General features: G+C 41.0%; 1 protein-coding gene and 1 pseudogene across 1 annotated transcript; one reads left to right on the forward strand and one right to left on the reverse strand.

Annotated features, from left to right (window-relative positions):
• Window positions 1–9,701: 9,701 nt before the first annotated feature.
• LOC143404033 (large ribosomal subunit protein eL32 pseudogene) lies at window positions 9,702–10,951 on the reverse strand (annotated as a pseudogene).
• Window positions 10,952–11,255: 304 nt separating this feature from the next.
• LOC143403704 (intelectin-1a-like) lies at window positions 11,256–25,786 on the forward strand. Its single transcript, XM_076861842.1, has 7 exons — window positions 11,256–11,313; window positions 12,800–12,901; window positions 14,013–14,260; window positions 14,586–14,744; window positions 20,575–20,695; window positions 22,564–22,667; window positions 25,634–25,786. Exons 1-7 carry the CDS (start codon window positions 11,256–11,258, stop codon window positions 25,784–25,786), a joined length of 945 nt encoding a protein of 314 aa, XP_076717957.1.
• The last annotated feature ends 1,112 nt before the right edge of the window (window positions 25,787–26,898 follow it).

Consider the following 26,898-nt stretch of genomic DNA (forward strand, 5'->3'; position numbering starts at 1 on the left):
GGGATTGAATCCAGGGTACTCTACCATGGAGCTATATCCCCGTCCTTTTTATTTTTTATTTTGAGACAGGGTCTTACTAAGTTGTCCAGGCTGGCCTTGAACTTGGGATCCTCCTGCTTTACTTTTCTGTGTCCCTGGGATTACATGTGTGTGCCACCATGCCTGGCATGGTTCCTTTGAAGGGAAGCAAAAGATTTAGACACATATGACCAGGAGATGTGATGATGGATAGCAGAGGTCAGATAGGCTTTGATGATGGAGGGAGGGGCCACAATCCAAAGACTGTGAGTGGCCTTCAGAAATTAAAAAAAAAGTGGACTGTGATGTCGCTCAGAGGGAGAGCACTTGCCTAGTATGCATACAGCCCCAAAACTGAAAGAAGGAAAAGTTGAAAAAGAAAAGGGAAATGTTTATAGCTAGAACCCTCAGAAGGATGAGCTCCAAAACCTTATAGGGATCCATAAGACTCACTTATAATTTCTTATTAATTAATTATTTTTCTTGCAGTGCTGGGCATTGACCCAAAGGCCTAGTGCATATTAGCACTCTACCTCTGAGCTTTATCCCCAATCTCCCCATTTTTATTTTCTAATCTCCAGAACTGTAAGACAATAATTGTGTGTGTGTGTGTGTGTGTGTGTGTGTGTGTGTGAGAGAGAGAGAGAGAGAGAGAGAGAGAGAGAGAAACTGGAAATTGAACCCAGAGATGCTTTAACATGGAGCTACATCCCCAGCCCTTTTTATTTTTCATTTTGAGACAGAGTCTTGCTAAATTGTCCAGATTGGCCTTGAATTTGTGCTCCTCCTTCCTCAGTCTCCCAAGTCACTGGGATTACAGGTAAGTGCCAGCTTGCCTGGCTATACTTAGGAATTATAGGCCTTTGTCCCTCTGTCTCTTTCACACACACACACACACACACACCCAACTGAAGCAGAAAGGAATTTACTTAAAAATGTTAGGACTATTCTAGGATCATTGAGACGTCTGAAATCCCAGGCTGGGAAAATGGGCTAAAACTAAGGATGAGCTTCATCTTGTCCCTGTCACTGTGGCTAAATGGTAGAACCAGTTTTGTCAGGACACTGCTGTTCCACTGCCACCATCAACCTCCCCCAGGATGCTGTTGGACTTCTGGTACTGCCACTATGGAGGCACCCCCTCCTCCACAAAAAGGGCTTCTTAACTGGGCTTCTCCAGAAATCGTCACCATGGCTGATTTTAGGACTGTCAGCAAAAGAGTCTATGCAAAAGAGTTCAATGTAGATAAACTTCCTATTTTCATGTCGCCCTGTTTTACTTGGCCACTGGCTGGGAAGAAATCAGCACTCCAGGTGCTGGACATCCCCTACTAGTTTTTCACAAATGTATCCAGTATAGTAGTTTGTAGAAATGTGCAAACAAGGCCTCTGGCCTTGAGCTGGGCTTCACAGAGATGTCTACATTTTTAAGATAAGTTACAATTGGGCTCCATGGTAACAGCTGGCAGGGGAGGAAAGAAAGGGGAGAAGAAGCTCTCCCCTTCTCAGGTGTTGTCCTTGAAGGGTTAACTTGCCCAGAACAGTGAAAGAAAAAGCTGCTTTTATGTGAACTTCTGCAGACTGGGAACTTCTGAGCCCCTCCCCTTACATGCTGGGTATAAAACTCTGAAAATCCCTGAACTCGGGGTTCAGGGGACTGATTGATTACAGCAAAAGCTGTGCCCCCTGAACCTGGCTGCAGCAAAATAAAACTGTTTCCTGCTGTCTTCGGCTTTGCCTCGTCTATCCCTACAACACCTTCCTTCCTCTTGTAATCATATGAGTATATGACTTTGCTTCTCTATCTCAAGGTTCAGAATTCTGGGCTGCAACATTCAATTAGCCAAACCTGGTCTATATGCCTGCGTCAAGGACTGTCAGAGGGGTGCAAGGGAGAATCAAACTTCTTCAACTTTCTTAGAACTGGTACTCTGCCTCCTTCCAGTTCTTACAAAATTGGGTGTGTAGGAGACATTTCTCCAAAGTAGGAAAGGTGTCCTGCTCTGGGGTAGCCAGAAAAGTGGCAAAGGTTCACTATAGAGAGTCCCCAAAGAGAAACATTCAAGATATTCCACAAAGGAAGTAATATTCTGAATTAATAGCACCTCTCAACCAGGAATCACTGGTAGTAGATGTGAGTGTGACTGGCTGGTGAACTGCAAGTGAGCAGACGCTGCGTTTCACTCTTCTACCAGTAAGAGGACTTTAAACAGGGAGAGTTCCCGAGATGATTTCAAACAGGGAAGGGTCGTAGCCAGAATGCTTGCAGCTAAAGGAAATGTTCTTTTATTCAAAGTGAAAACTGAATGCAGCATATAATTCATAGGAAATGTTTCAACTTGTGAGTGATGAGGGTATGAAAAATCAAAAGAAAATACTGCAGTGATGAAATTTTAATTCTTAAAAATAACAGAATCTCACAAAATGCCAAATGCTGGAAACTTCTAGTTCAATCACTATATCTGCAGCAGATTCTGGCTCTTATGTATGTATGTATGTGTAGTGTGTGTGTGTGTGTGTGTGTATACACACACATATTGGGTATTGGGACACTTTACCACTGAGCTATGTCCCCAGCCCATTTTATTTTTTATTTTGAGACAGGGTCTCACAAAGTTGCTGAGGCTGAACTTGAACTTGTGATCCTCATGCCTCAGCCTTCTTAGAAGCTAGAATTACAGGTGTGCACCACCATACCTGGCAGACCGTGGTTTTAGATATACTTGAAGACTATTCTTTTTTTGGGGGGTATTGGGGATTGAACTCAGGGGCACTTAACCAGAGCCACATCCGCTGCCCTTATTTTATATTTCATTTAGAGGCAGGGTCTCACTGAGTTGCCTAGTACCTCGCTCAATTGCTGAGGGTGACTTTGAACTCTCGATCCTCCTGCCTCAGCCTCCCCAGCCCCTGGGATTAAAACCTATTGTAGACATTTCCCATCTATCCCTCCCTCAGTTCCTTTCTTTCTTCCTCCTTCCCTTCATCTCTCTTTCCTTCCTTCCATCTTTCCTTTCCTTCCTTCCTTCCTACTTTCTCTCTTGCACAAATATTCCCTGAATCCTCTTGAATGCTATGCAGTGTGCTTGGCATGAAGAAGAAGATTTTATATGAAATGCAGGTTTTACATGCCCTTCTTTTTATATTGATTTTTAAATTTGTTTTAATTAGTTATACATGACTATAGAATGCATTTATGCCCTTTGATATATCATACATAAATGGGATGTAATTTCTCATTTTTCTGAGTGTACATGTTGCAGAATCATATGGGTCAGGCATATACACATAAAGTAATAAAGTTTTATTCTACTATCTTTTCTTCCCACATCCCCTTCTCTCCCCTTCACTCACTTTCTTCTGCCTAATCTAAGGTAATGCTATTCTTCTCTAGTGCCCCCCCCCCATCTTTTTGTGAATTAGCATCCGCATGTTAGAGAAAACATTCGGCCTTTGTTTTGGGGGGATTGGCTTATTTCACTTAGCATGATATTCTCCAACTCTATCCATTTACTGGAAAATTCCATAATTTAACTCTTCTTCAAAGCTGAATAATATTCCATTGAGTTTATACACCACATTTTCTTTATCCATTCAACTATTTAAGGACACCTAGGTTGGTCCCATAGTCTAGCTATTGTGAATTGAGCTGCTGTAAACATTGATGTGGCTGCATCACTATAGTATGCTGATTTTAGGTCCTTTGGGTATAAACCAAGGAGTGGAATAGCTGGGTCAAATGGTGGTTCTGTTCACAGTTTTCTGAGGAATCTCCATACTGTTTTCCATTGGTTGCACCAATTGTAGACCAACCAGCAATGTATGAGTGTATCTTTTCCCCCATTCTAGAAGTTTTCTGGTAGAATTTTTTTTGGATTTTCTAGATATAGAATCATGTCATCAGTAAATAGTGATAGTTTGAGTTCTTCTTTACTTATTTTTATCCTTTTAATTTCTTTCTTCTGTCTAATTACTCTGGCTAGAGTTTCAAGGATGATGTTGAATAAATGTGGTGAAAGAGGACATCCTTGTCTTGTTCCAGTTTTTAGTTGGAATGCTTTCAATTTTTTTCCATTTAGAATGATGCTGGCCTTGGGTTTAGCATAGATAGCTTTTACAATGTTGAGGTATGTTCCTATTATCCCTGTTTTTTCTGGCTAATATCACCCTGATACCAAAACCACATGAAGACATCAAGGAAAAAAAACTTCAGACCAATATCCCTGATGAACATAGATGCAAAAATTATACAAAAACATGTTAAAAAGACAGTGTACCAAGATCAAATGGAATTCATCCCAAGGATGCAGGGTTGGTTCAGCATACAGAAATCAATAAATGTAATTCATCATATTAATAGACTTAAAAAACAGAACCATATGATCATCTCAATAGATGCAGAAAAAGCATTTGACAAAATATAACACCTCTTCATGGTCTATACACCCTTCTTGATTGAGTTCTGAGTTTCTTTGCTGAGGTGAGCTTCTGTCATCAGTGGGAGAAAAGAGAAGTCAAGGTTTTCTGAGGTCGTTTTTCTTGGTGATATTCATACTTTTCATGTTTGCATACATTTTTATTCTGCTCTTGTCATTCCTTAGAGCATTCCTGTAAGGTAGAGATTATTATTCTTTTTCATTTTTAAAATTTGTTCTTTTTAGATATACATGACAATAGAGTATATTTTTACATATTATACAAACAAGGAGTGCATATCTTATTTTGATTAGGATCCCATTCTTGTGGTTGTACATGACATGGAGCTTCACAGGTGGTGTATTCATATACAAACATAGGAGGGTTATGTCCAATTGATTCCACTTTCTTTCCTATTCTAATACCCCTCCCTTCCCTTTATTCCACTTTGTCTAATGCAGTGAATTTCTTCTTTTTATTTTTATTTTTTATTAGCTATTAGCTACACATGACATTACAATGATCTTGGCAATTCATACATTTGATATTGGGGTATAATTTCTCATTTTTCTGATTGTACAGATTGCAGAATCACACTAATGCAGTGAATTTCTATTCTTCCCTGAGGTAGAGCTTATTACCCACATTTTATAGATATGAAAACTGAAGTTGAGAGGGACGAAGTAGTTTGCCCAGTGTCATATATCCTGAATTTGAGCTCAAGTCTTCGGGCTTGCACGACGTTCTTCATTGCAGCATACCAACTCTCTGCTAATGTCAGAGCAAGCATTTTTCATCAAGTCGAAGATGATAGACTGCAGAATTATTTTACATACGACTCAAGATCAAATATAAACTATGATATGCCATTGAATGAAGACGCATCTAATATCAGAGATAGTTAAGTATTAAATCTAGTATAATAGGATGTCTACATTTTATGTGAGCAATTGTCTTGGTCCCAGATACAATTCTATTTCCTCTTGTTGATATATCAGGAGGTGTGTAAATCTACAGGAAAAGTGTTGGCTTAACAAATAGAATGACACATGAACTTTTTCCCAAGAACTGCTGTGAGAGAAAAATAAACAATCAAACGATCGTGGTATTGCATTAATATAACCCTGCATGAGGGATGTGGTAACACTCAGAAAGAAGTGATCCATTTCATTCCAGTAATGGGAGAGGAGAGTTATAATTAACACTTAAGCTCAGGGAGATGAGGAAGGACCCTGGAATAGCAGGTGTTAGAGGATGTGGGAATGGAGCAATGATTCTAAAATGCAGCTTGGTGACCAGTGTCACTCTAGAAGGAAGCTTTTATTGGCTTGTAGCAAATTGAGGATAAGAATAATATGATCATCCTGAGGGATGGAAAAGGTGATACATATGATCCAAGATTCATTCAAGATAAAACATCCATTCACAGATATTTTAAATATTCATTCTTGATGAAAATTAAGAAGGGGATTTCATAATCTGATAAAGATTGCTCTTAAAAAATATACAGCAACATAGTATTGACAAGTGAAACGTTGAAATCTTTCTTGTGTGGTAGAAGAGGAGGATCTCTACTTCATTCTCAGCTACTCAACATGATACCAAAAGTAACCACAGTACAGGAGACCAGAAAAAAAGAATCAAAAGGTATGGAGATTGGCAAGGAATAAATGATACTTCTTATTTTTCAGCTGTCATGCAGAAAATCTAAAATAATCTGTAGATACATGATCAGAGTGGGTAAGAGAGAAGAGCATGTTTGCTGGATATGAAATCAACCTGCAAATCAGTTGTATTTCTCTATATAAACATTGAGCAATTGGAAAATAAAATTTAAAAGGATAACTTCAAAAACGTAAGACACATTGGAATAAATATAATAGAAGATATGCAAAATTCCTTATAGAGAACTTTTATAGATATTATGAGAAAGCAATAAAAATCCAAATAAATATGAAATACACCACATTTGATACTTGAAAGGCATAAGTTCTTTCCAAAATGATCTATAGAATCAATGTAATCCATATAAAAATCCCCCAAATTTCTCTGTGTTGTATGTGTGTGTGTGTGTGTGTGTGTGTGTGTGTGTGTGATTTAAGTAGATTTAAAAAGTTATATGTAAGGACTGGGGATGTAGCTCAGTGATAGAGCACTTTCCTAGCATGTTGTGAGGCCCTGAGTTCCATCTCATCACTGAAAAACAAACAAAATAACTTCAAGACAGCTTTGAAGATCAGGTAAGAGGTCTTGCACTACTAGGTACCAAGACACTTTATAAATCTATAGTTGAACCCGGGGCAGTTTTACTACTTAGCTACAACCAAAAGCCCTTAATTTTTTTTTTTTTACATTGGAATTGAATCCAGGAGCGCTTAACTACTGAGCCAAATCCCCAGTCCTTTTTTATATATTTTATTTTCAGACAGGGTCTTAATAAGTTGCTAAGCACCTCATTAAGTTGCTGAGGCTGGCTTTGAATTTGTAATCCTCCTTCTAGAATTACAGGTGTGAGCCACTGAACCTGGCTCCTTTAAAATTTTTTAAAATTTTCAGACAGGGTCTCATGAGGTTGCCCAGATTAGCCTCCACCTTGAATTCCTCCTGCCTTATCTACCTCAGTAGTTTTGATTACATAAGGTGTGTGCTACCATGCCTGGCTATAAATCTATAATATCTTTCACAGTATGGCGAGGGCTCAGAATCTGATTGTCAAAAGGTTGGGCACATGATGATTTTAAGGGGGAAGAGAGAGGTTTATAATCTGGAAGGAGCATATGGGAAGCTCCTGGGGTACTGACAGTTTTATTTCTTGACCAGGACGATAATGATACAGGTATTTGCTTTTTTTGCAATTCATTAAGTTCTACATTTCTCTCTCTCTCTCTCTCTCTCTCTCTCTCTCTCTCTCTCTCTGTGTGTGTGTGTGTGTGTGTGTGTGTGTAGCAAAGCTTACTTTTTTTTTTAAATAAGAAAGTATAACCAAGTCACTAGAGACAGATGCTGGGCTGGAGTGACGTGGGGTGGAGCTTCTCTCTTGGTGCACACACATACTGTCAATTTCCTGTCTCAGGCACATTTTGAATTATTTTGACATGCACTGGCCAATGATGATGAATCTAAGTTCACCAAAAGAAATATTCTATTAAAACAGTCATCTTCTTTGTTTTTGCAGTGCTGGATATTGAACCCAGGACCTTGTGCATGCTTAGGCAAATACTCAAATTCTTTTCTACACCTATCAGCACTCCCTCAACTCCCAATAACTTTCAGCTCATCACTGCATACAACCTAGCCTCAATCCAGCCCCTCCTGTACCCCAGCATAGGTTGTAGTGTAAGTGGAAAGTGCATTTGGCTGCTATTGCTATCTCTTGCTATTTTTCTCCTCTACCCTCAACTTGTCATTGCCAATGTTAAAATAGTCCTTACTGGTCCTGCAGTTATCCTCTTAACTCCTCCGATTTCTGTTTTCTGCAGCATATAGAAATTCAGTGATGAAGGAAGTTGAGCTAAAAGACAAATAAAACCCAAAGGGGGAAGAGAAAGACTGGAGAGAGCAAGTGTCCAGCATCCATACAAACCCCCTGGCCACCAGCTATGGGTTCACTGTTGTTTCCAGATGTCTGAATAGTTCAACCCTAAAATCCCATTCTGATAGTCTATTTATAAGTGAGTGAACATAAGAAGAGATACTAAGATGTTTCAGCTGATGTGCAACAGAAACAAGCCACACTCAAATTGCAGATGCATAAGCAAAAGAAATGGCTGCTGTTGTTTTAAGCCACTTCATTGTGGAGTGGATTGTTATGTAGCAATAAGTAACTAACACAACTCCTACGGCATGGATTTTGACCTTGGTTGTCCAGCTAATGCAAGAGGACAGGAATATTTTTAATGGGGTTGTAGAAATAGTTCATGTTTTACAAGGATCCACGTTGGGTTGGTACAAGTGTGGAGAAGGGATTGAAGGGGGCCAATGCTAGAGACAGAAGAGAATTAGGTTTGAAATAGAGGCCAGAGAAAGCCTTTTTATATGACTCACCAGTGTTAATCACAAGCCCAGATGAATGGTTTTGGGCAATCTGGACAGTTCTATTCCACTGGCAAGGGATTGCTTCAGGAATTGGTGTGTGTTTGGGCTGATTGAAGCATGTTCTCACTTTCATATGTTGAGTAGGAATGTGATTACATTTGAAGATACGATTTTAAAGAGGCAATTAAGTTAAAATGAGGTAATTAGGATGGATTCTAATCTGATATGGCTGGTATCCTATATGGGAAAATTTGGACACAAAGAGAGACACCAGGAATGGACTGCACACAGAGATTGGACCATGTAAAGACACAGAGAGGTGGCTACTACAGCTAAGGAGAGAGGCCTCAGAAGGAATCAGACCTCAGAAGGAACTAGAGCTGGGCATGTGTACCTTCAACTTCTAGTCTCCAGTCCTGTGAGAAAATAGGTTGGTGTTGTTTAGAGGACCAGTCTGAGCGTGGGTAAAGGAAGCCCCATGGAGTTAGTGCCACATGTGACCATCTCAGGCCAAAGAGACATTAGGAGCAAGAAGCTGGGGGACTCTGGAGAAAGCTTGCTGTCTCCTGAAAAGGAGCCACAGGAAAAGATGAGCCCTCCTCCCTCGGCTTGTAGGTAATGCCTGGAATACCAGTCGCCATCTTGAACTCAGTCGTAGGATGGAGTCTGGTGGAGAGAAGCTAATGAGTCAGTTAAGCATAAATCCCACCCTCTTTCTAGATTTTTTACTTCATTAAGTGATATATTTGCTTTTCGTTTAAGCCACTTGGAGATGGGGTTTCTATTAATCACCACTGAATGTGTCCTATATAATCTAGACCTTAACTAAACAAGTGTCAAGGGCAGTGGGATTTGGAGGAGGTGGCATGGGGAACAGATTGCAGAGGAAGAAGGAGGTACAATCAGTGGGACACAGTCACTGACTTAATTTTGGTGGTTAGAAGGGATAATGTCCCTCAGACAGATCCACCATTTTCCTAGACTCTTTGATTCAATCAATCAGTAGTAGACTCTTCCATGATGCCAGGAGGTGAGTCTGGAGACCTGGGCTCTGCCCCTATGCTTTCTCCATGAAGATGGAATGTATACTAAAGATGTCAAAATATGAAAAAATACATCTCAGAATTAATTTAAAAAGAACTATATATTTTCTCTCTGTGTTTGTGTGTGTGTGTGTGTGTGCAGTTTTTCTGGGTTTATTTAAGTACAAATGAAATACACACAGGAGTCTCCTATTCATTTCCTTCACTGTGCAGCCTGGCATTGGAGCTGGTGACTCTGAGGGCCAGTAGGGTTTCTTTTTTCACAATGGCTTTGAGGTTCTTGGTAGAAATACTGTGAGCAATTTCATCACAATAAGACTCCTTGCTCAGCAGCAGCATTTCCAGATCTCTGACATTGGGGACCAGGAACCTCCAGAGGCCACTGGAAGCATGGGCTTTTCTTTCTTGTTGCTCCCATAACCAATGTTGGGAATCAAGCTGTGACCCTCGAATCTTCTCTGTACCCAGTTGTGGCTATCCCTGGGTTTCTATTGGTTATATTTTTGACATATCAGCCTGACTAGAGCTGAATGAGCTTCTTGTTCCTCTTTTTGATGACCTTGGACTTCGTGAGAGGTCTGAGACTGTGATAATGCTGAGCAGGAGATTGCTGTACCACTGCAGGCAGTGCAAGGAGGGGAGAGGGGCAGAAGTGGGCATTCCTTCATGGGCACTGTTTTATTTTTTTCTCTCAATATCTCTGATTATTTTGTACAAATCTGAACTTTGAACCCACAAAGATAAAAATATTAGCTTAATCAAAGAAAGGTTCACAATCTTTTCCTATGGGTTGCAAAGTTATCAGTACTGTAATGAATTAGGGATGTGGTGTCACTGAGGAGGAGCCAATCACTTCTATTATAGGCTGATGGGATTTGGACAACATTGGAACAGGAATGATATAGGAGCTTTGAAGCATCAAAGAGGCTTTTTACTGACTTACTCCCCACATGCAATGGTAGTAAAGTTTCAATAGTTTGTGACAAAATGAGGAAATCAAGGACAAAATAGCAAAACTTTGTATGGAATGACATTTCTTCAAGCTAAAGGCTTCTACTGATCCTGAAATGGTACCTTCCCTATTTTGTTGTTTCCTTGTTCTATAAAATGATGATGATAGTAAATACTTAATTTTAGAAAAAGGCTTTACTTATCAGGAAAGAAAGGCACAAAGAAAAACCCAAAATCATCATCAACTCTTGATAGTCTCATTTATTTTTATTTTTAAAAAAATAAACAGGTCCATGAAACTTAAAATCTAGGAACAATGCTAGTAGTTGACCTCTAATATTTGTCCTGCAAATTCCATGAATTTTCATTGTTTGTCTTTCCTATCATAACCAGAGACTTCACCTCCTTAGGCATCATGCCAGGGGAGGGTGAGTCTGGAGACCTGCCCCTAGGCTTTCTCCATAAAGAACTCAGCTCTCACCTCTCATTAGGAGCCTCTGCAGAAAAATATCCAGTCTCCATTCAGCTGGCAACTTCAGCTCCTGGCCCTGTGTTGGCAGAAGGGGTTTGCTTTCTGTGAGTTTAAAGAGTCTTTATTTCAGCTCAGGTCTGGGTTAGTTCCTAGAGATGTGTGGAGTTGAGAGAGAGAGAGAGAGAGAGAGAGAGAGAGAGAGAGAGAGAGAAAGAGAGCACTTTGAGTCTTTGTAGGATTAGGCATGAGTGGGAACAGGGATAAAGAAAAAAGAATATAATCAACACAGTGACTTTCATCTTGCTTTTTTTTAGGCTACCATGACCCAACTCGGCTTCCTGCTGTTCCTCATTGTGGCCAGCAGAGGATGCAGTGCTGGTGAGTCTCCCTGTCAGGGGCCCAGTCCCCCAGCTCACCTGCACACAGCTTTCAAAGAACACACACTAGGCAGGGCTGCTTCCAGGAAGGGGGACTCTCCTGAGCCAGAGATGACGTCTTTGAGAGGCACAGAGGCCACCTTGGATGTAGTCTGAGTGCTAATTTCTGGCCTCTGGAGGGACCTGGTCTCTAGCAGTGAGAGTATTGCTAAGACATATCCTGGGTCTGGTTCTTTGTCTCTGTGTGGTCCTGAGGGAACCCTAGTAAGCAGTGTGGCCTCTCCTTGCCATTTTCCACTATGATGGCCTGCATTGACCTTGGGATTTCCGTGGCAATTGTGGACATGCTCTGTGCCCAGAGAATGTTCTCTTCATACTCCTCTCTATAATAAGAATACCAATGGCGTTTTACAATCTGTTTCTTTTAATTAATTAATTAATTTATTTTTTAAAGAGAAACACCTGTTTCTTTCCAGAGTACTGGGGATTCAACCCAGGGGCCTCTACCACTGACCCACATCACCAGCATGTTTTATTATTTTGAGATAGGGTCTCACTAAGTCACCAGATCACAGGTGTTTACCCCCATGGCTGGCTGAGAAAAGCATGTTTTTACATATTATCTCACTTGATCTTTACAAAAATACTAGTTATCAGCTTCATCTTAGGCAGAAGGAAACTGAGGCTCAGGTGTGGCAAGTAGAACCCAAGGACTGTTCCCTGGAAGCCTGAGCTACTTAGGCCTGCATCCCTCTGACTTGAAAGCTTGTGATGCTTCCAGCCCTCCATACTTTTAGACTGGTTTGCAGAGTTGACGCTCGTGTACAAGGTTCTTCATTCTGTGCCCCTGCTGGTCTCCTGGTTGGAGTCTCAGCTCTGTCACCTCACCCTCTGCCTCAACCACCTTAAGCTACCTGTATTTCCTCCTCAAGCCAGGCTTTGCTTCATTCTTTTCTCCAGGTCTTTGGACATGTTTTTCTCCTGCCTTGAATTCTCTTTTCTTTCTTCCAACTGATGAATCATGTCTATTCTCTCAGAGTACACTGTAGTGTCACCAGAACTAGAAAGCCTCTGTCACTAAGTCATCCTACCCCAGACAACCCCCAGCTCCCTTCAGACTTCTCTATTCTCATCTCAGAGTCTATCTCTTGTTCTCCTGAGCTTATCCTTCATTCCTTTTAATAAAATTTTCTGTTGGTTTTGGCACCTCCCTCTAGAGGTGAGTTCCTGGGGATGTTTAATTTCTTTGAATGCCGGGTGCCCAGGGCAGGGCTTGGCCCAGCACGAGGTCCTGTGGAGGGAGGGAGGTAACCTGTGCTGGATGCTGGCTCAGATGGGCTGATGGATGATGCTGGATAGCTCAGGGTCTTTCCACCCAGGCAGCGAGGCTCTGCCACAGAGGTGGAGTGAGTTGGGGATTAGTGGCAAGGGAAGGCTGGGTTTTGTGTCAAAGCAGCAAAGAGAATGAAACTCTGCATATTCTCTAGCTGTGAGCAATGCTGTTTCCAAGGAATGGACCTGGTCTTCACTGTCTGCATCTCTACCTAGAAGCTGCAAAGAAATCAAAGAGAAATGCTTTAATGCAGATGGTAAGTAACGAACCCTATCAAGATTTTGTCCTCTGAGAAGTTTCAATTTATTTATTTGGTCTATCTGTTTGGTTTTAGCTTGTTGAAAAAAAAAATTGGTACTGGGGATTGAACCTGGGCACTTTACCATTGAGCTACATCCCAAGGACTGCCCCTGACCATTAGCCTACTTTTTTGAGACAAGGTCTGACTAAGTTTCTGAGGCTGATCTCAAATGTGTGATCCTCTGCCTCAGTCTCCTGAGTTGTTGGGATTACAGAAATGTGTCACTGTACCACGCTGGATATTTTTTAGTTTAAAAGAATGTGACAAAATGTATATATTATTTATTGGATGAGCTTCGTCATTTTAAGCAGTTTTAAGTGTACATTTCAGTAGCAGGAATTACTTTCTCAGTGCTATGCAGTCATCACCACCATCCACCTGAAGAAAATTTTCATTACCTCAAACAGATACTCTATTAAGTAATGAATCTGTATTTTGCCTTTTCTAAGGACCAGGTAACTGCTGTTGTATTTTCTATCTCTGTGAATTTGCCTATTCTAGTTACCTGGCATATTTTACAACTTAGCATAATGTTTTCAAGGTTTATACATGTAGCATGAATAATTACTTCATTTTATGACATGTATCTATACACATTTTATCAATTGTGTATAGATACATGTCAATATATGCACAATCTAGATTGTATATGATGTGCGTGTATACACACCCCATATTTTATTTATCTGTGGAATATTTGGGTCGTTTCTATGAGTCTTGTGACTAATGCTACAATAAATATTAGTGTACAAATACCTGTTGTGAGATCCAATTTTTAATTCCTTTGTGCATGTACTAGAAGTGGAATTGCTGAGTCATATGAAAATTCTGTGCTAATTCTGAGAGGAACGTTGCTGAGAGCTTGGATAATTCTGTGTTCTGCCTCAGTCAGTAGGTTATGTTATTCAAACTTGGGGGTGTTCCACTACACTAAGGGATGCATAGTGACAGGACTCAGGAGAGGAGCCCTTAGGCCATGTTTCTAGTTCCCAGAGCTGTCCTGGTCATGGCACTGAGATGGCGTGAGCTCCCAGACAGGGAGGCTCTGGGCTGGTTCTCTCCACAGATGGCCTGTATCTCCTCCGGGCCAAGAACGGTGCCGTCTACCAGACCTTCTGTGACATGACCTCTGCGGGTGGTGGCTGGACCCTGGTGGCCAGTGTGCACGAGAACAACATGGCTGGGAAGTGCACGGTGGGCGATCGGTGGTCCAGCCAGCAGGGCAACAGAGCAGACTACCCAGAGGGGGACGGCAACTGGGCCAATTACAACACCTTCGGGTCTGCAGAGGCGGCCACCAGTGACGACTACAAGGTGGGTGCCACTGGGAAAGGGTGAGGACCTGAGTGTGGCTGAGCACAGCATGCAGGAGGGGGGTTGGAGGGGGTCTGTGGACATGGGGCTGGAGCAGAAGAGAGAAATAGTCACATGCCTCGCATCCCAGCTTCCTCCCACAAGCCCAATAGGCAGTGGGTGGTGGTGGGGGCATGATCTGCTGGAGGTGGGTGTGTGTGAGCACGGCTGGCCATCTGTCCCCCTGGAGCCCAGAGCTGTTAGCTTAACTGACAAAGCCCATGTGTGTCTTTTGCCCCTGTGGGACCTTCTGGGCTGGTCAGTCTCAGTGTTGGTTGCTTTCCAGAACCCTGGCTACTACGACATCCAGGCTGCAGACCTGGGCATCTGGCATGTGCCCAACAAGAGCCCCATGGAGAACTGGCAGAACAGCTCTCTGCTGAGGTACCACACCACGACTGGCTTCTTCCAGCATCTGGAACATAATCTGTTTGGCCTCTACCAGGTACACAGCCAGGGCTGTTGGCAGGGGAACACTTAAGTGTTCAGGATGGGGGGACAAATCAGCTCTCTGGAGCCATGTCCTGATTGAGTGGCTGGAAAAATCAAAATTGTCACATTGCTCATGACTAAAACACTCAGGGGTCACTCCAGGGAACTGGGCTAACTGGGCTACATGAAATAACCACACAAGAGACAGAAATACCTTTTTCTTTGGGGGTGCTATGACAGCTCCTCTGACCATAAGGGTCCACAGAAAGAGGGAGTGAGGGAGCATGTGCTGTCCCCTTTTATTGAGGAGAAACCATTCAAATGAGGCAAGGGGTCAGGTTTCAGGGGGCTGAGTGTAGCTTCATGATGTCTGCTGTCAGCAGGTTGACTGACATCTAGGAAGGCCACACCCAAGGACAGAGTAAGGGAAGGGGACACACAAAAGGAGTTTCCATGGAACATTCTATCCCAAACAGGACAAGGGGTTGATATCACAAAGGAACAGGTGAGCGTAGCTTGACCCATGGGGCTGCAGGAAGGCACGCCTACGCATGAAGACACATTTGGTTGCATTATTTCTACCCTCAAGATTGGGGCTACCGTCTTCAGTTACTTAAAAGTGGCCAGACCATTGGAAGTGACCAACAGTGCCTCAACCAATCAGGAGAGGAAAAACACTGGTCACATGACATGGCAGCCTCCCACATATTCCCCCTTTCTTAATATAAAAAAGTAACTGGGGAATTCTATCTTTCAGTCACTGGATTCTTAGTCCGAGGTCATCATGATCTGCTATTGAAACCCAAAAGGAATTAGTAGAAAACATATAACTTTAATATCACAATCAATTTGGAAGATCCAGGTTATTATTATTACTTCCCCAAACACTCATCAGAAGATTCTTAATCTTTTCCCAATTTTATTGGGAGGCATTGCATTTGGCCATAGTAACATAGACACTTTCATTGGCATTTAAGCCTCTCCATAAACCATAGAGCAAAGGGCTCATTCACATTATTCATTACATTGTCTTCTAGAGCATTATAATCCAGTTCTCATCCTTCTATCAGCACTTATCTGACTATGAAGGATCTTGGAAGTAATTTAAGTCAAACATTAAGAAAACTCATGCGTTGTAAGTTTTAAGATATAGCCACAATGACTGTAATTGAAAAAGGAAGGAATAATATTTAAAGTAGTCACTTCAGGGATCATGAGACCAGCAGCTTGCCTAGGTCTGATTAATTGGCATGCACCTGTTTCAAAGCCTGAACATTAACTTCAGCATATTATAGCTCTGAAAAATTATCTGTCAATAACTAATGATATAATTAGTTGTATTTTTATAAGCTACAGGATATTTATTATCCTTTCTCTTAATTCTCACATTTGAGGAATTAATTAGGTCTGTCAGTAATGTAAATACTCTTGAAAAAGTCTATTTGAATAATCTTTCTGACAATTGTCCAGATATAGTCTTAATCACTAAAGACCAGCATAATTGGCTGGTTTAGGTTCCTCATCTGTTGTCTTCTTCTCAAAAGATACTCCTACTCAGGCTGTTTTCCATAGGCTCAACATACAACTGACCATTACAGTCAGTACAATTAATCTAGTTTCATGGGTGGACTTTCTATAACGTACATTAAAGGTGGACCTGGGAAATAGGCCCATACAAGTCTTTTCATAATTTTTACTTACCTGACAAGCTCATGAAGCTACGTGGCTATAAACTCTGTAGCTGGAAATTTACCTTCTTGTTCTAGATTTCTTAGTCATTATCATGATGACTGGTTTAAATTCTCCTTTGAAATCTGATTTAATTTACTGAAATGTGTTCTGTAACATTAAGACTCTCAATAAAACAATTTAAGAAAAATTTTTAAAATATTTTGTAAGACCTAGTGTGTGTCTCTGGGGTCCTATTCTCCCCCTCTTCTTTATTTAATAAAATTGAGTAAAGGCTTGGCGTAAGCCATAGTATCATCAGTTTAAGTTATAGATAATAGTATAAGTATTTAAATGATAAGAATATTTACCTTTTATTGATTATTGTATTTTTTAATATAGATTAGTTGATCCATTCTAACAATTTTAAAAGAACTCTTGATCTCTTCTTGAGGTCTTAAAATATTTTAGAATATTATCCTTTAAATAGGTATCTCTTAATTGTCTTTTAAAAAGTATGATTAAGGTTATTTCCCAGTGTAGGAAGCAATATATAAATCTTACCATATTTTTTATGGATAATAGATCCAGTCAGAGAACTTATATAATATCAATGAGTTTTTGAAGTTTGTAACATTTATTGTTCAAAATTAACATACGACTTTAATTTGGAGAACTTCAGTCCTAATAAAATATTCTCCCAAATCTCATAATTATCCAACAGTGTCTTTGAATCAATCAAATTTAGTCTCCAAGGACAATTATCAAAATTGGGATCTAAGTCAGTAGTTTAATATATTTAGTGTTTAATTGAGGATATGAATTTATTCACCAAAATTAATCCTTGCCTTAAACAGTAAGAATCATTAGGCAATAAAGATCTTTCTTTAAGGAAATAAACTCAAGATTTTAATAAGTCTTTATCATGTCAAAATATGGACAAAATCTTAGCTCACATCAGTATAGTAAAATTAGTGAAAAAGCCTGAAATATCCTTGAATTAATCAGTTAAAAATTTTATAGTTAATCTGGTACATATAAATATCTTTGTTAATTGTTTTAACTTTCTATATCATCTGTTTAGGTAATGATATAAAGATCTTTCTATTTAGGAAAATACATTTATCATTAAAATCTAGAATATAAAGATTTTGTTTTACCCAAAGATGATTTCTTTCTTCTTTTTAGGACCTCCAATGTGTGCTTCCTCTCTGTTGAAGCTTCTTTTTCTTCTGAGATTTTTCCTGTTTATACTTCAGAACAATTTCTGAAAACCTTAGAATCTAAACAAATTATTGTACTTTGATAAGAGGAAATATCAATGAAAATATAGTTAAAGTCCTTAGATGTAATTATATCTTTTTATCATCTTAAAGTTTGTACAATAACTTTGAGAATTAGAAATTATTTGAAGGTTGTATTCTCTTGAAAGCAAATTTATAGGAAAATACATTTATCTCAATATCTGTAACTAAAAGACAGCATCAGATAAATGAATGTATAAAACATATAAATTATGGGTTTCCTGTTGAAGAAAAACAATTAAACAAATATATATTAACTAAACAATTAGACATATGTTAATTATTGTATGGATTAACAACTATAGGTTATCAAAATACCTAGAAAAAATATAAATATATATAAAAATATACACATAATATATATGTATATATATACACATATATATATTAAGAATAAGGGCATGACATAATTGTATTAACTTTATATAACCATGTGGTTCTTAGATATTTGGATCCATTTCAATTTATTTTTAACTAGCAGTGCACTCTTATATGTGATGTCACTTGATGTAGCTGAAATAAGATCCTTGTGAATACATTTATTTATTTCTTATAATTATATTGTCAGACATGAGAATAAGGATTTTTTGTTCATCACAGGAATATTGCCAGCTTTTGTTCTTATGGCAAGCAAATACATCCCCATAACCTCCAAACTTAAAAGCAAAATATAAAGAAGCATGTTTAGTATCTCTCATCAATAGAACATTATTTAGTAACACAACTATAGAGAAAAGTTGGGTTATTTAACTCAAAAATAACTTAAATTTAGGGCTACAATGTAGAAACCTGTGGAATTAGATTTTGCCTGAAAAAGGATATCTTTCGATGGCATTTACAGGTGAACATTCTTTAAAAATGCAGGCTCTGAGCAGCTCTAGTAGCAGGTTTGAAACAGGAAGTACAGGTTAGGAAGGTGGGACCAGAAGTCCTGTCTGAGTGACTATGGAAGAACCAATGGGAAGCCCGAGAAAATGCAGAAGGCGGGACCAGGAAGCCCACTCCCCGGATAGGCGTGGTGGTTACCAGGGTGAAGGAAACACCTTGGAATCTGCTGTCCACTGTCTGCAGCTAAGGTTCCCTGAGTTTTTCTAGCCAGTTGGATTTCTTTTGGTTTTGTCTGCATTTACCCCCGCCTGGTCAGGATCCAATGGCGAGTAGCAGCTTGCCTTGTCTCTGCGACCTGCGGTGGCAACTTGTGTCCTCCCATATTTTCTACATTTTCTTGTAGCACGTGGGTGAGTGCTTTAAAAGTGAGTTTTAGCGGCAGGCGCCAGTGTTACTATCAGATCCTAAGGGAGTCTTCCTTTGGCATCTAGGTCAGATCATTTAAGGGTCAAAAGCACTGCTGACCAGGGGTCTAGTTACAGACCCTACCGGGAGCAGAGGTTAAAGTCTTTTGTCCCCAGCAGCTGCATTAACAGCCATTCTGATCCACAGAACAAGAATGTAGTAAAGAGGTTCAGCATAAACTTTCTGAGTATTCACAAAAACAATAGAAAAATAAAATTTACTTCTCTCCAGGTAAAGAATCCTTGGATTAAGTCTCATTATAACAATTTTTTTCTTTTTTTCACTCTCCAAGAACAGACTTCTAATACATAAGCCCCAAAAAGTCTTTTATAAAGATTCCCAAAAACCATCCAAAGAAGTCCATAAAGGTGCTTTTTCCACGGGAGAGTACTCAACTCAACAACATAGCCTCTTAATCATCTTAATAACTATTTACAATTATTTAGAGTCTCTAGAATTATAAAAATAATTTTTTCTAAAGACAAAATATTCCCCAATATTAAAAAGTTTAATGTCACAGATTTTCCTTCTGTCTAATTCACTTACTTTCTACAATTCAGGCCACAATACTCTGCAATCCTAAGCAAGCTTAACTTCTGGAGAGAAATTCCAAACTCACTAAACTTCTAAAATTTATCCTGGAGCCCACCCAGGGACATCACTTGTGGTGTTGCTCATGACTAAAACACTCAGGGGTCACTCCAGGGGAACTGGGCTACACAAAATAACCACACAAGAGACAGAGATACCTTTTTCTTTGGGGGTGCTGTGATGACTCCTGTGACCTTAAAGCATCTGCAGAAAGAGAAAAGAGAGAGAAAGAGGAGAGAGAGAGAGAGAGAGAGAGAGAGAGAGAGAGAGAGAACACTGTGCTGACCCTTTTTATTGAGGAGAAACCATTCAAATGAGGCAAGGGGTCAGGTTTCAGGGGGCTGAGTGTAGCTTCCTGATGTCTGCTGTCAGCAGGTTGACTGACATCTAGGAAGGCCACACCCAAGGGCAGAATAAGAGAAGGGGACACACAAATGGTGTTTCCATGGAACATTCTATCCAAAACAGGGCAAAGGGGTTAATATCACAAAGGAACAGGTGAGCGTAGCTCTACCCATGGGGCTGCAGGAAGCATGCCTACCCATGAAGACACATTTGGTTGCATTATTTCTACCCTCAAGATCAGGGCTACCTCTTCAGCTACTTAAAAGTGGCCAGATCACTGAAAGTAACCAACAGTGCCTCAACTAATCAGGAGAGGGAAAACACTGGTCACAAGAGGTGCTGGCCTCCCACACAAAGTCACTACTATTTGAGTGATATTTTAATGAGTTCAGTGCAATATCATGCGTATCCCAGAAACTCTGAGCCAGGCAAGGGAAGAGCCCTAAGGAGAGAAGAGAGGGAAGAGAGAGGAAGAGACAGAGGACTTGGGACTCTTGGGGAGATCCTGCTGTGGGGAGAAGGAGTCGTTACTATTAAGACTGGTTTCTGAGTAATGACAGTTGACTTGAAGGGATCCCTTTCCTGTCCAAAATAACAGCATATCTACTGCCCTTACAAAACTTTTCTTTTTGGTTTCTGCAGAAATACCCAGTGAAGTATGGATTAGGGAAGTGTTTGAATGACAATGGCCCAGCAATACCTGTGGTCTACGACTTTGGTGATGCTCAGAAAACCTCATCTTACTACTCACCTATTGGTCAAAGTGAGTGTTTGCTCCCAAAGTCCAATCAGAAGTCCTTTCTTGAACTCTTGGTGAAAGAGGGAAAGAGGGTAAATAACAATAATAAAGAACTGCTAGACAGGGTCAGAGGTGCATACTTGTCATCCCAGTTACTCTGGAGGCTTGAGGCAGGAGGATTGCAAGTTTGAGGCCAGCCTCAGTAACTTAGCAAGACCCTGTCTCAACATAAAATATAAAATGGGTTGGGGATGTGGCTCAGTGCCAGAGCACCCCTGAATTCATTCCCCAGTACTACCACCAAAAAACCAAAAGCTAGTATTCACTAAGTGAGCTGTTAAAATATGTCAGACTCATTCCTAGGAATTTAATGTGATTTTGTGTTATTACATCATGAGAAAACTATGAAATTAGGATTATAATTTTCTCCATTTTATGGGGCATAAACCCAGCCTTCCTCCCTGTGCAGCCTCTTATAATAATTAAGAAAAGGTGAAGGCTAATATTTACAGGAAAGAACTAGCAAAGTGGTGAGGAAGATTTATTTTTATTTATCTATTTATTTATTTTGGTCCTGGGTATTGAACCCAGGGGTGCTCAACCACTGAGCCACTTCTCAGCCCTTTTTTATATTTTATTTAGAGAGAGGATCTTGCTGAGTTGCTTAGGGCCTTGCTTAGCTGCTGAGGCTGGCTTTGAACTTGTGATGCTTCTGCCTTAGCCTCCCCTGACACTGAGATTGCAGACATGCTACTGCATCTGGCTAATATTTATTTTTGTTTTGATGGATAGCTATTAATTTTCTTTAAAAAGATGTTTCTCAGTACAATGAAACCATAGAAATGAAGTTTTGGGCCAGAAAAATAAAGAGCCATTTGCTTTTGGTATTTGAATGAAAGCAGAAAAGCAAGTGATTCTGGGAAAACATCCCATGGTCACTGGCTGAGATGTGTGCAAAACAGGTGGCTGCATCGGACATTGCTTACCCTGCTTATCTTTACATAGGAATCTTTCTTTCTATTTTCTTTTTATTTGGTGGTATTGGGGATTGAGCCCAAGGGTACTCTACCACTGATCTACATCCCTAGCCCCCCCCCATTTTGTTAGGGTCTCACTAAGTGGCCGAGACTGGCTTAGAACTTGCAATTCTCCTGCCTCAGCCTCCCAAGTCACTGGCATTACAAGTCGCACCACTGTGGGCCTAGTGAGCTATCTGTCCAGTCTAATGTCTCCTAATCTTTAGGAAAACAAGTCTTCTGTGAGTTCCAGCCTCTTACTTCAGATGAGAGCTTCTCTCAAGGCCAAGTTCAGGTCTGGGATTCACCAACCACTGGCCACACGGTGTGGAGCTCCATCCCTATGGCTTGGATGTCGGCTGTCGGTTAAACTCTTGGCTTAGGGCATCCTGTTCTGGTTTAAAAAGAAAATGCTTCTAGTTATTATTATTATTATTAGATTCTAGGAATTGGACCCAGGAGCACTTTACTGCTGAGCTACTGCACCAGTGTTTGTTTGTTTGTTTGTTTAATTAATTACTGCCCCCCCCCTTTTTTTTTGGATGGGCCTTTATTTTATTTATTTATTATTGATTTATTTACTTATATGCAGTACTGCTAAGAATTGAACCCAGTGCCTCACATGCTAGACAAGCACTCTATCACTGTGCTGCAACCCCAGCCCACTGCCCCAGTCTTTTTTTTTTTTTTTTTTAAGTTTTCAATTTTGAGTCAGGATCTCTCTAAGTTACTGAGGGTCTCAATAAATTGCTGAAGCTGGTCTTGAACTTGTAATTCTTCTTCCTCAGCCTCCTGAGTCACTGAGGTGTGCGTCTCTGGTGTCCTGCTCTAGTCACTCTTTTAATACTTGGCTCTTGTTTGTATCTTCTTTTTCAGTGGAATTTGTTGCAGGATTTGTCCAGTTCAGGGTGTTTAATAATGAGAGAGCAGCCAACGCTCTGTGTGCTGGGATGAGAGTTACTGGCTGCAACACGGAGCATGTGAGTTTCTGGGGAGACAGCAGCAGGCACGCATGTGTGCTTGTGCGTATGTGTGTGCACATGTGTGTGTGCCTGTGTCATTGTGCATCAAACTTGCCCTCTTCCCCCCTTATTCTCTTTACTCCCTTTTCCCATTTTTCTTGATGTATTATACATAGCAGTTGGCCTTGTTGCTACATATTCCTACACGCACATGACATAATCTGATCACTTTCATTTTAAGTACCTCTTTCCCTCCCCTCCTCCTTTCCTAGTCCTCTTCCTCTACTCTACTGGTCTCCCTTATATTTTTGTGAGATGCCCTTCTTTCCCCCTTTATCCTCTTTAGCTTCCACATATCTCATTACTCTCTTGATGGTGTCATATGAACAGAATTTGAATGGAGTCCATTTTATCAATATTTTAATTTATGGTGAGTATTCTTGTGCCTGTTTTCTTCCTTCGTTTCTTTCTTTCTTTTCTTTTTAATTTTATACTGGGGATTGAATCCAGGGGTGCTCTATCACTGAGCTACATCCCCTTTTTATTTTTTATTTTGAGACAGGATCTTTCTAAGTTGCTGAGACTGGCCTCAAACTTGCCATCCTCATGTCTCAGCCTCCTGAGTCACTGGAATTATATGCATGTGCCACCGTGCCCACTCAGCTTCTGTTTTCTTTAAGAAGTACTTCCTGTATTGAGGTCTTAAGGCTACTGCAAATATAACATTAATATTGGAAAAATGTTAATATTAACATCTAGAATACGCATCTTTATGTGAGCATGTGTATGTGTATGAGAATGTGACTTCCTTTCTCCTTGCTGAGGCTCAGGGACCAGGACTGTGGGACCTCCTGTCCAGGCGCAGACATCCTGTACTGTTTAGGACCAAAATCAAGGGTTGAAGTTTCAAATGCACCATTGTTGTATTCTCAGCCTTTGGGATTAAATATTCTGTTACCTGGATTTAGGGTGAGGATTATGTTCAGGAACAACCCATGGAAACCTCTTGAAGCTGAGAGTGCTTGAGAAACATGAGGTGTTGTTATTCTCTGCCTGAGGTTTAGCTGCCAGAGTCAACCTTGGCCTTCCCACCCCTGTCCAGGGATTGCATGGATGGACCATGTGTTGAGATTTACCAGGAAAGTCCTGGACATATTCTGCTAGAACCCCACTCAGGCCATCCCAGCTCCCTACCACAGGTACTTTCTCTGGCCAGAGGTCACCATGGGGACTGATTGCCAGAGCAGGACAAGGCAGCTTCATCGTCAAGGAGGACCCTGGGGTTATGATGGGGAATTTTCAGTATGGAAACACTAAAGGAGCAGGTCCGTTGTGACTACCTGGCTACCCTGGCACCTCGAAGCCATGGCTTCAGGCATGTGTAATGTAGTGTGCACATGTGCCAGCACACACCTGCTCTTACCTGCCCTGGGCACCTACACTGTACTAGAACAGGAGACACAACGGTGATATATTCCTTGCTCTCATCCAACAGGGCAGACTTTCACACAAAGGTGAAATGACTATCTGATGAACCCAAGGTCTTAATAGAAATATAAACCAGGGAGGTGGGAATGTAGCTCAGTGGTTGAGTGATTACCCCAGCATATGTGAGGTCCTTGGTTCAACCCTCAGCAACAAAAATAAGAGTAAACAAAACAAAACAACATGACAACAACAACAAATAACTAGGGGCTATAAGAACACCTAACTCTGATGAGGGTGTCAAAGAAGTGATCGCAGGAAAGGGAACTTCTGTGCTAAGTCTTGAGAGCTGGAGAGATAGAACTTTATGAGTTCTCAGTGCAATTTAGGAAATGAATAATGTGTTCAGAATCATCAGTGTTTCAGAGGGAATGTGGCATTGAGGGGGCAGCAAGCTGTTTTGCAGTTTTGGTGCATGAGATGTATGTGGGGTAGCAACAGGAACTGGATTAGGAAGAGACCTCACATCACACCGATGATTTTGAACTTTATTCTATAGGTGATGGGAGTCAATAAAGCACTTGAAAGGGAAGACTGACTTGATCCTCTTTGTGATGATCATTTCGGTAGCACAGTGGTGACAGATTCTAGTGGGGCAAGATTAAAGACCAGGAGACCAATATTGAGGTGGTTCCCCATAGTCTAGATGAAGGCCTGAAACAGAGTATTGCCAAAAGGGATGAAAAGGAGGTACTGTGAATTCCAGAGATTCTAAATTTATGTCGGGTTGAACACAGATGATGGAAAGGCAACAAGTCTAAAAAAAAACTCATGGTTTTCATTGGGGTAAGGAATATCTTTTATTACATCAGGGTGTCTGGATGATGAGCAGGTTTGGGGTCATCTAAGGACATACAGTCATATGCTGCTGCATAACAATGTTTTGATCAATGACAGACTGCAAATATGACAAAGGTCCCAGGAGAACATATTACCTTGTGACACCGTGGTCATCTTAGCTTGTGTAAATACACTATCATGTTCACACAGTGTCAAAATTGCCGAATGATGCATTTCTCAGTAAGTTTCCCCATGTTAAATGATGTCTGGATGTACTTAACTGTGTTTTGGTTGCGGGGAGCTTGAAGTGCCTTCAGAGAGGTACTGGTGATAGAGTTTGAGGTCTTCAGCCCAAGAAATAAATGGACTGGAGATAGAGCTTTGGGGCCATCAGTGAGTTGTTAGTAGCTGTAGCCAAAAGGGAACAGACAATCTATACGGGAGAGGGAGATGTGTCTCCTGCTAGGGAGCAGCACTTAAGGAATTCTGAAGGAAGAGACCAGGCAAGGAATCCAAGAATGTTCAGAAAAGTTGAAGGAAAGCCAGGAGGAGATGGTGTGTCACTAAAGCGAGGGGTAGAGAAGTTTTTATGGAGACATAGATCACACTGCCCATGGAGAACTGATGAGCAGCAAAGATTCCTCTGGATTTGGTCATTAAGGTCTTTGGACTCACCAGCAGCCCTCTCATCCCCACCTCTTCCTCTCCTTGTTTCCTAGCACTGCATTGGTGGAGGAGGATTCTTCCCAGAGGGTAATCCCATCCAGTGTGGAGACTTCTCTGCTTTTGACTGGAATGGACCTGGAACTCATGTTGGTTACAGCAGCAGCCGGGAGATAACAGAGGCAGCTGTGCTTCTCTTCTATCGTTGAGAACTTCATTCTACAGGACCCAGAGCTCTTCTCCCAGGGATGGGGTCCCAAGGATGGAGAACCACTTGCTTAGGAACTAGAATGTTAGTTGCACAGGAAAAAAGAATAAATCATATTATTTTAGGAACTGGTGTTTGTGTTAGTCAGCTTCGCATCACTGTGACCAAAAATCTGTGGCAAGAATAACTTAGAGGAGGGAAAGTTTGTTTTGGCTCATGGTTTCAGAGATCCAGTCCATGGTGGATCAAGTCTGTTGCTCTGGGCACAAGGAAGGCAGAACATCACAGTGGAAGGATGTGGTGGCTACTCCATGCATGACAGTCGGGGTGGGGGCGGGGAGGAAGCGAGAGAGATAAATAATACAGTGGGAAGAAGAAGTGAATTTCCCCAGTGACCCACCTCCTCCAGCCATGCCCCACCTGCCTACAGTTACTGCCCAGTCAGTCCATACAGACTAGGATGGACTCATTAGTTACAGTGCTCACAATCCAGTTACTTCACCTCTGAGTATTCCTGCATTAACACAGGATCTCTTTACGTAGGGAGTAAAGCACTGCAGGAGATTCCAAAAGACTGTCTATTGCTCTGAACTATTCAACTTCCACGAGTTCCGTGCTTGGACTGTTAGGGCTTAGGAATCCTGACAGGGGAGTATGCCATCCGCTAACACCCTTCAGGTAACCCTATAAAATAGCCAGAGGAGAAAAGGGCAGGAGGAGGCTTTTTGTCCTACTCCTTGTTACCTTACCCATATGGATGCTCAATTTGCATCCTCTACCTGAAACTCCTAAGGAAGAAAATAGTCTTTTGTGTGGGGGATTGGGTGTGTGACAAAGACCCTCAATATCCATATCTGGTGTCTGACAGCCTTGGTGGTGGGTATTCTCCTTAGGGAAGGATGGGGCTGGCAGGCCTCTGAGGATGACTCTTCTAGGGTAGTGGCTAACCCCCCTGGATCCCATCTTTAGGGCCTTGTTCAAAAGGAGCCAAGTGACCCAATCATCCCCACTGGGTTATCAGTACAGGTGGGATGGGATGACATCAGTATTGGCCCTTGGTTAAATGTTGGGCATTTTATTGTGTTTTCCTCTAGAATGCCACCATGTTTATAA

Source organism: Callospermophilus lateralis, chromosome 7 (assembly GCF_048772815.1).
Source record: "Callospermophilus lateralis isolate mCalLat2 chromosome 7, mCalLat2.hap1, whole genome shotgun sequence".
Taxonomy (NCBI): Eukaryota; Metazoa; Chordata; class Mammalia; order Rodentia; family Sciuridae; genus Callospermophilus; species Callospermophilus lateralis.

Bases quoted from the DNA above. Each gene is read 5' to 3' on its own strand.
- LOC143403704 (XM_076861842.1), top strand. From the start codon at position 11,256: ATGACCCAACTCGGCTTCCTGCTGTTCCTCATTGTGGCCAGCAGAGGA. The intron at 11,314-12,799 runs GTGAGTCTCCCT...CATATTCTCTAG, and splicing joins CAGCAGAGGATGCAGTGCTG to CTGTGAGCAATGCTGTTTCC. The intron at 20,696-22,563 runs GTGAGTGTTTGC...CTTCTTTTTCAG, and splicing joins CTACTCACCTATTGGTCAAA to TGGAATTTGTTGCAGGATTT.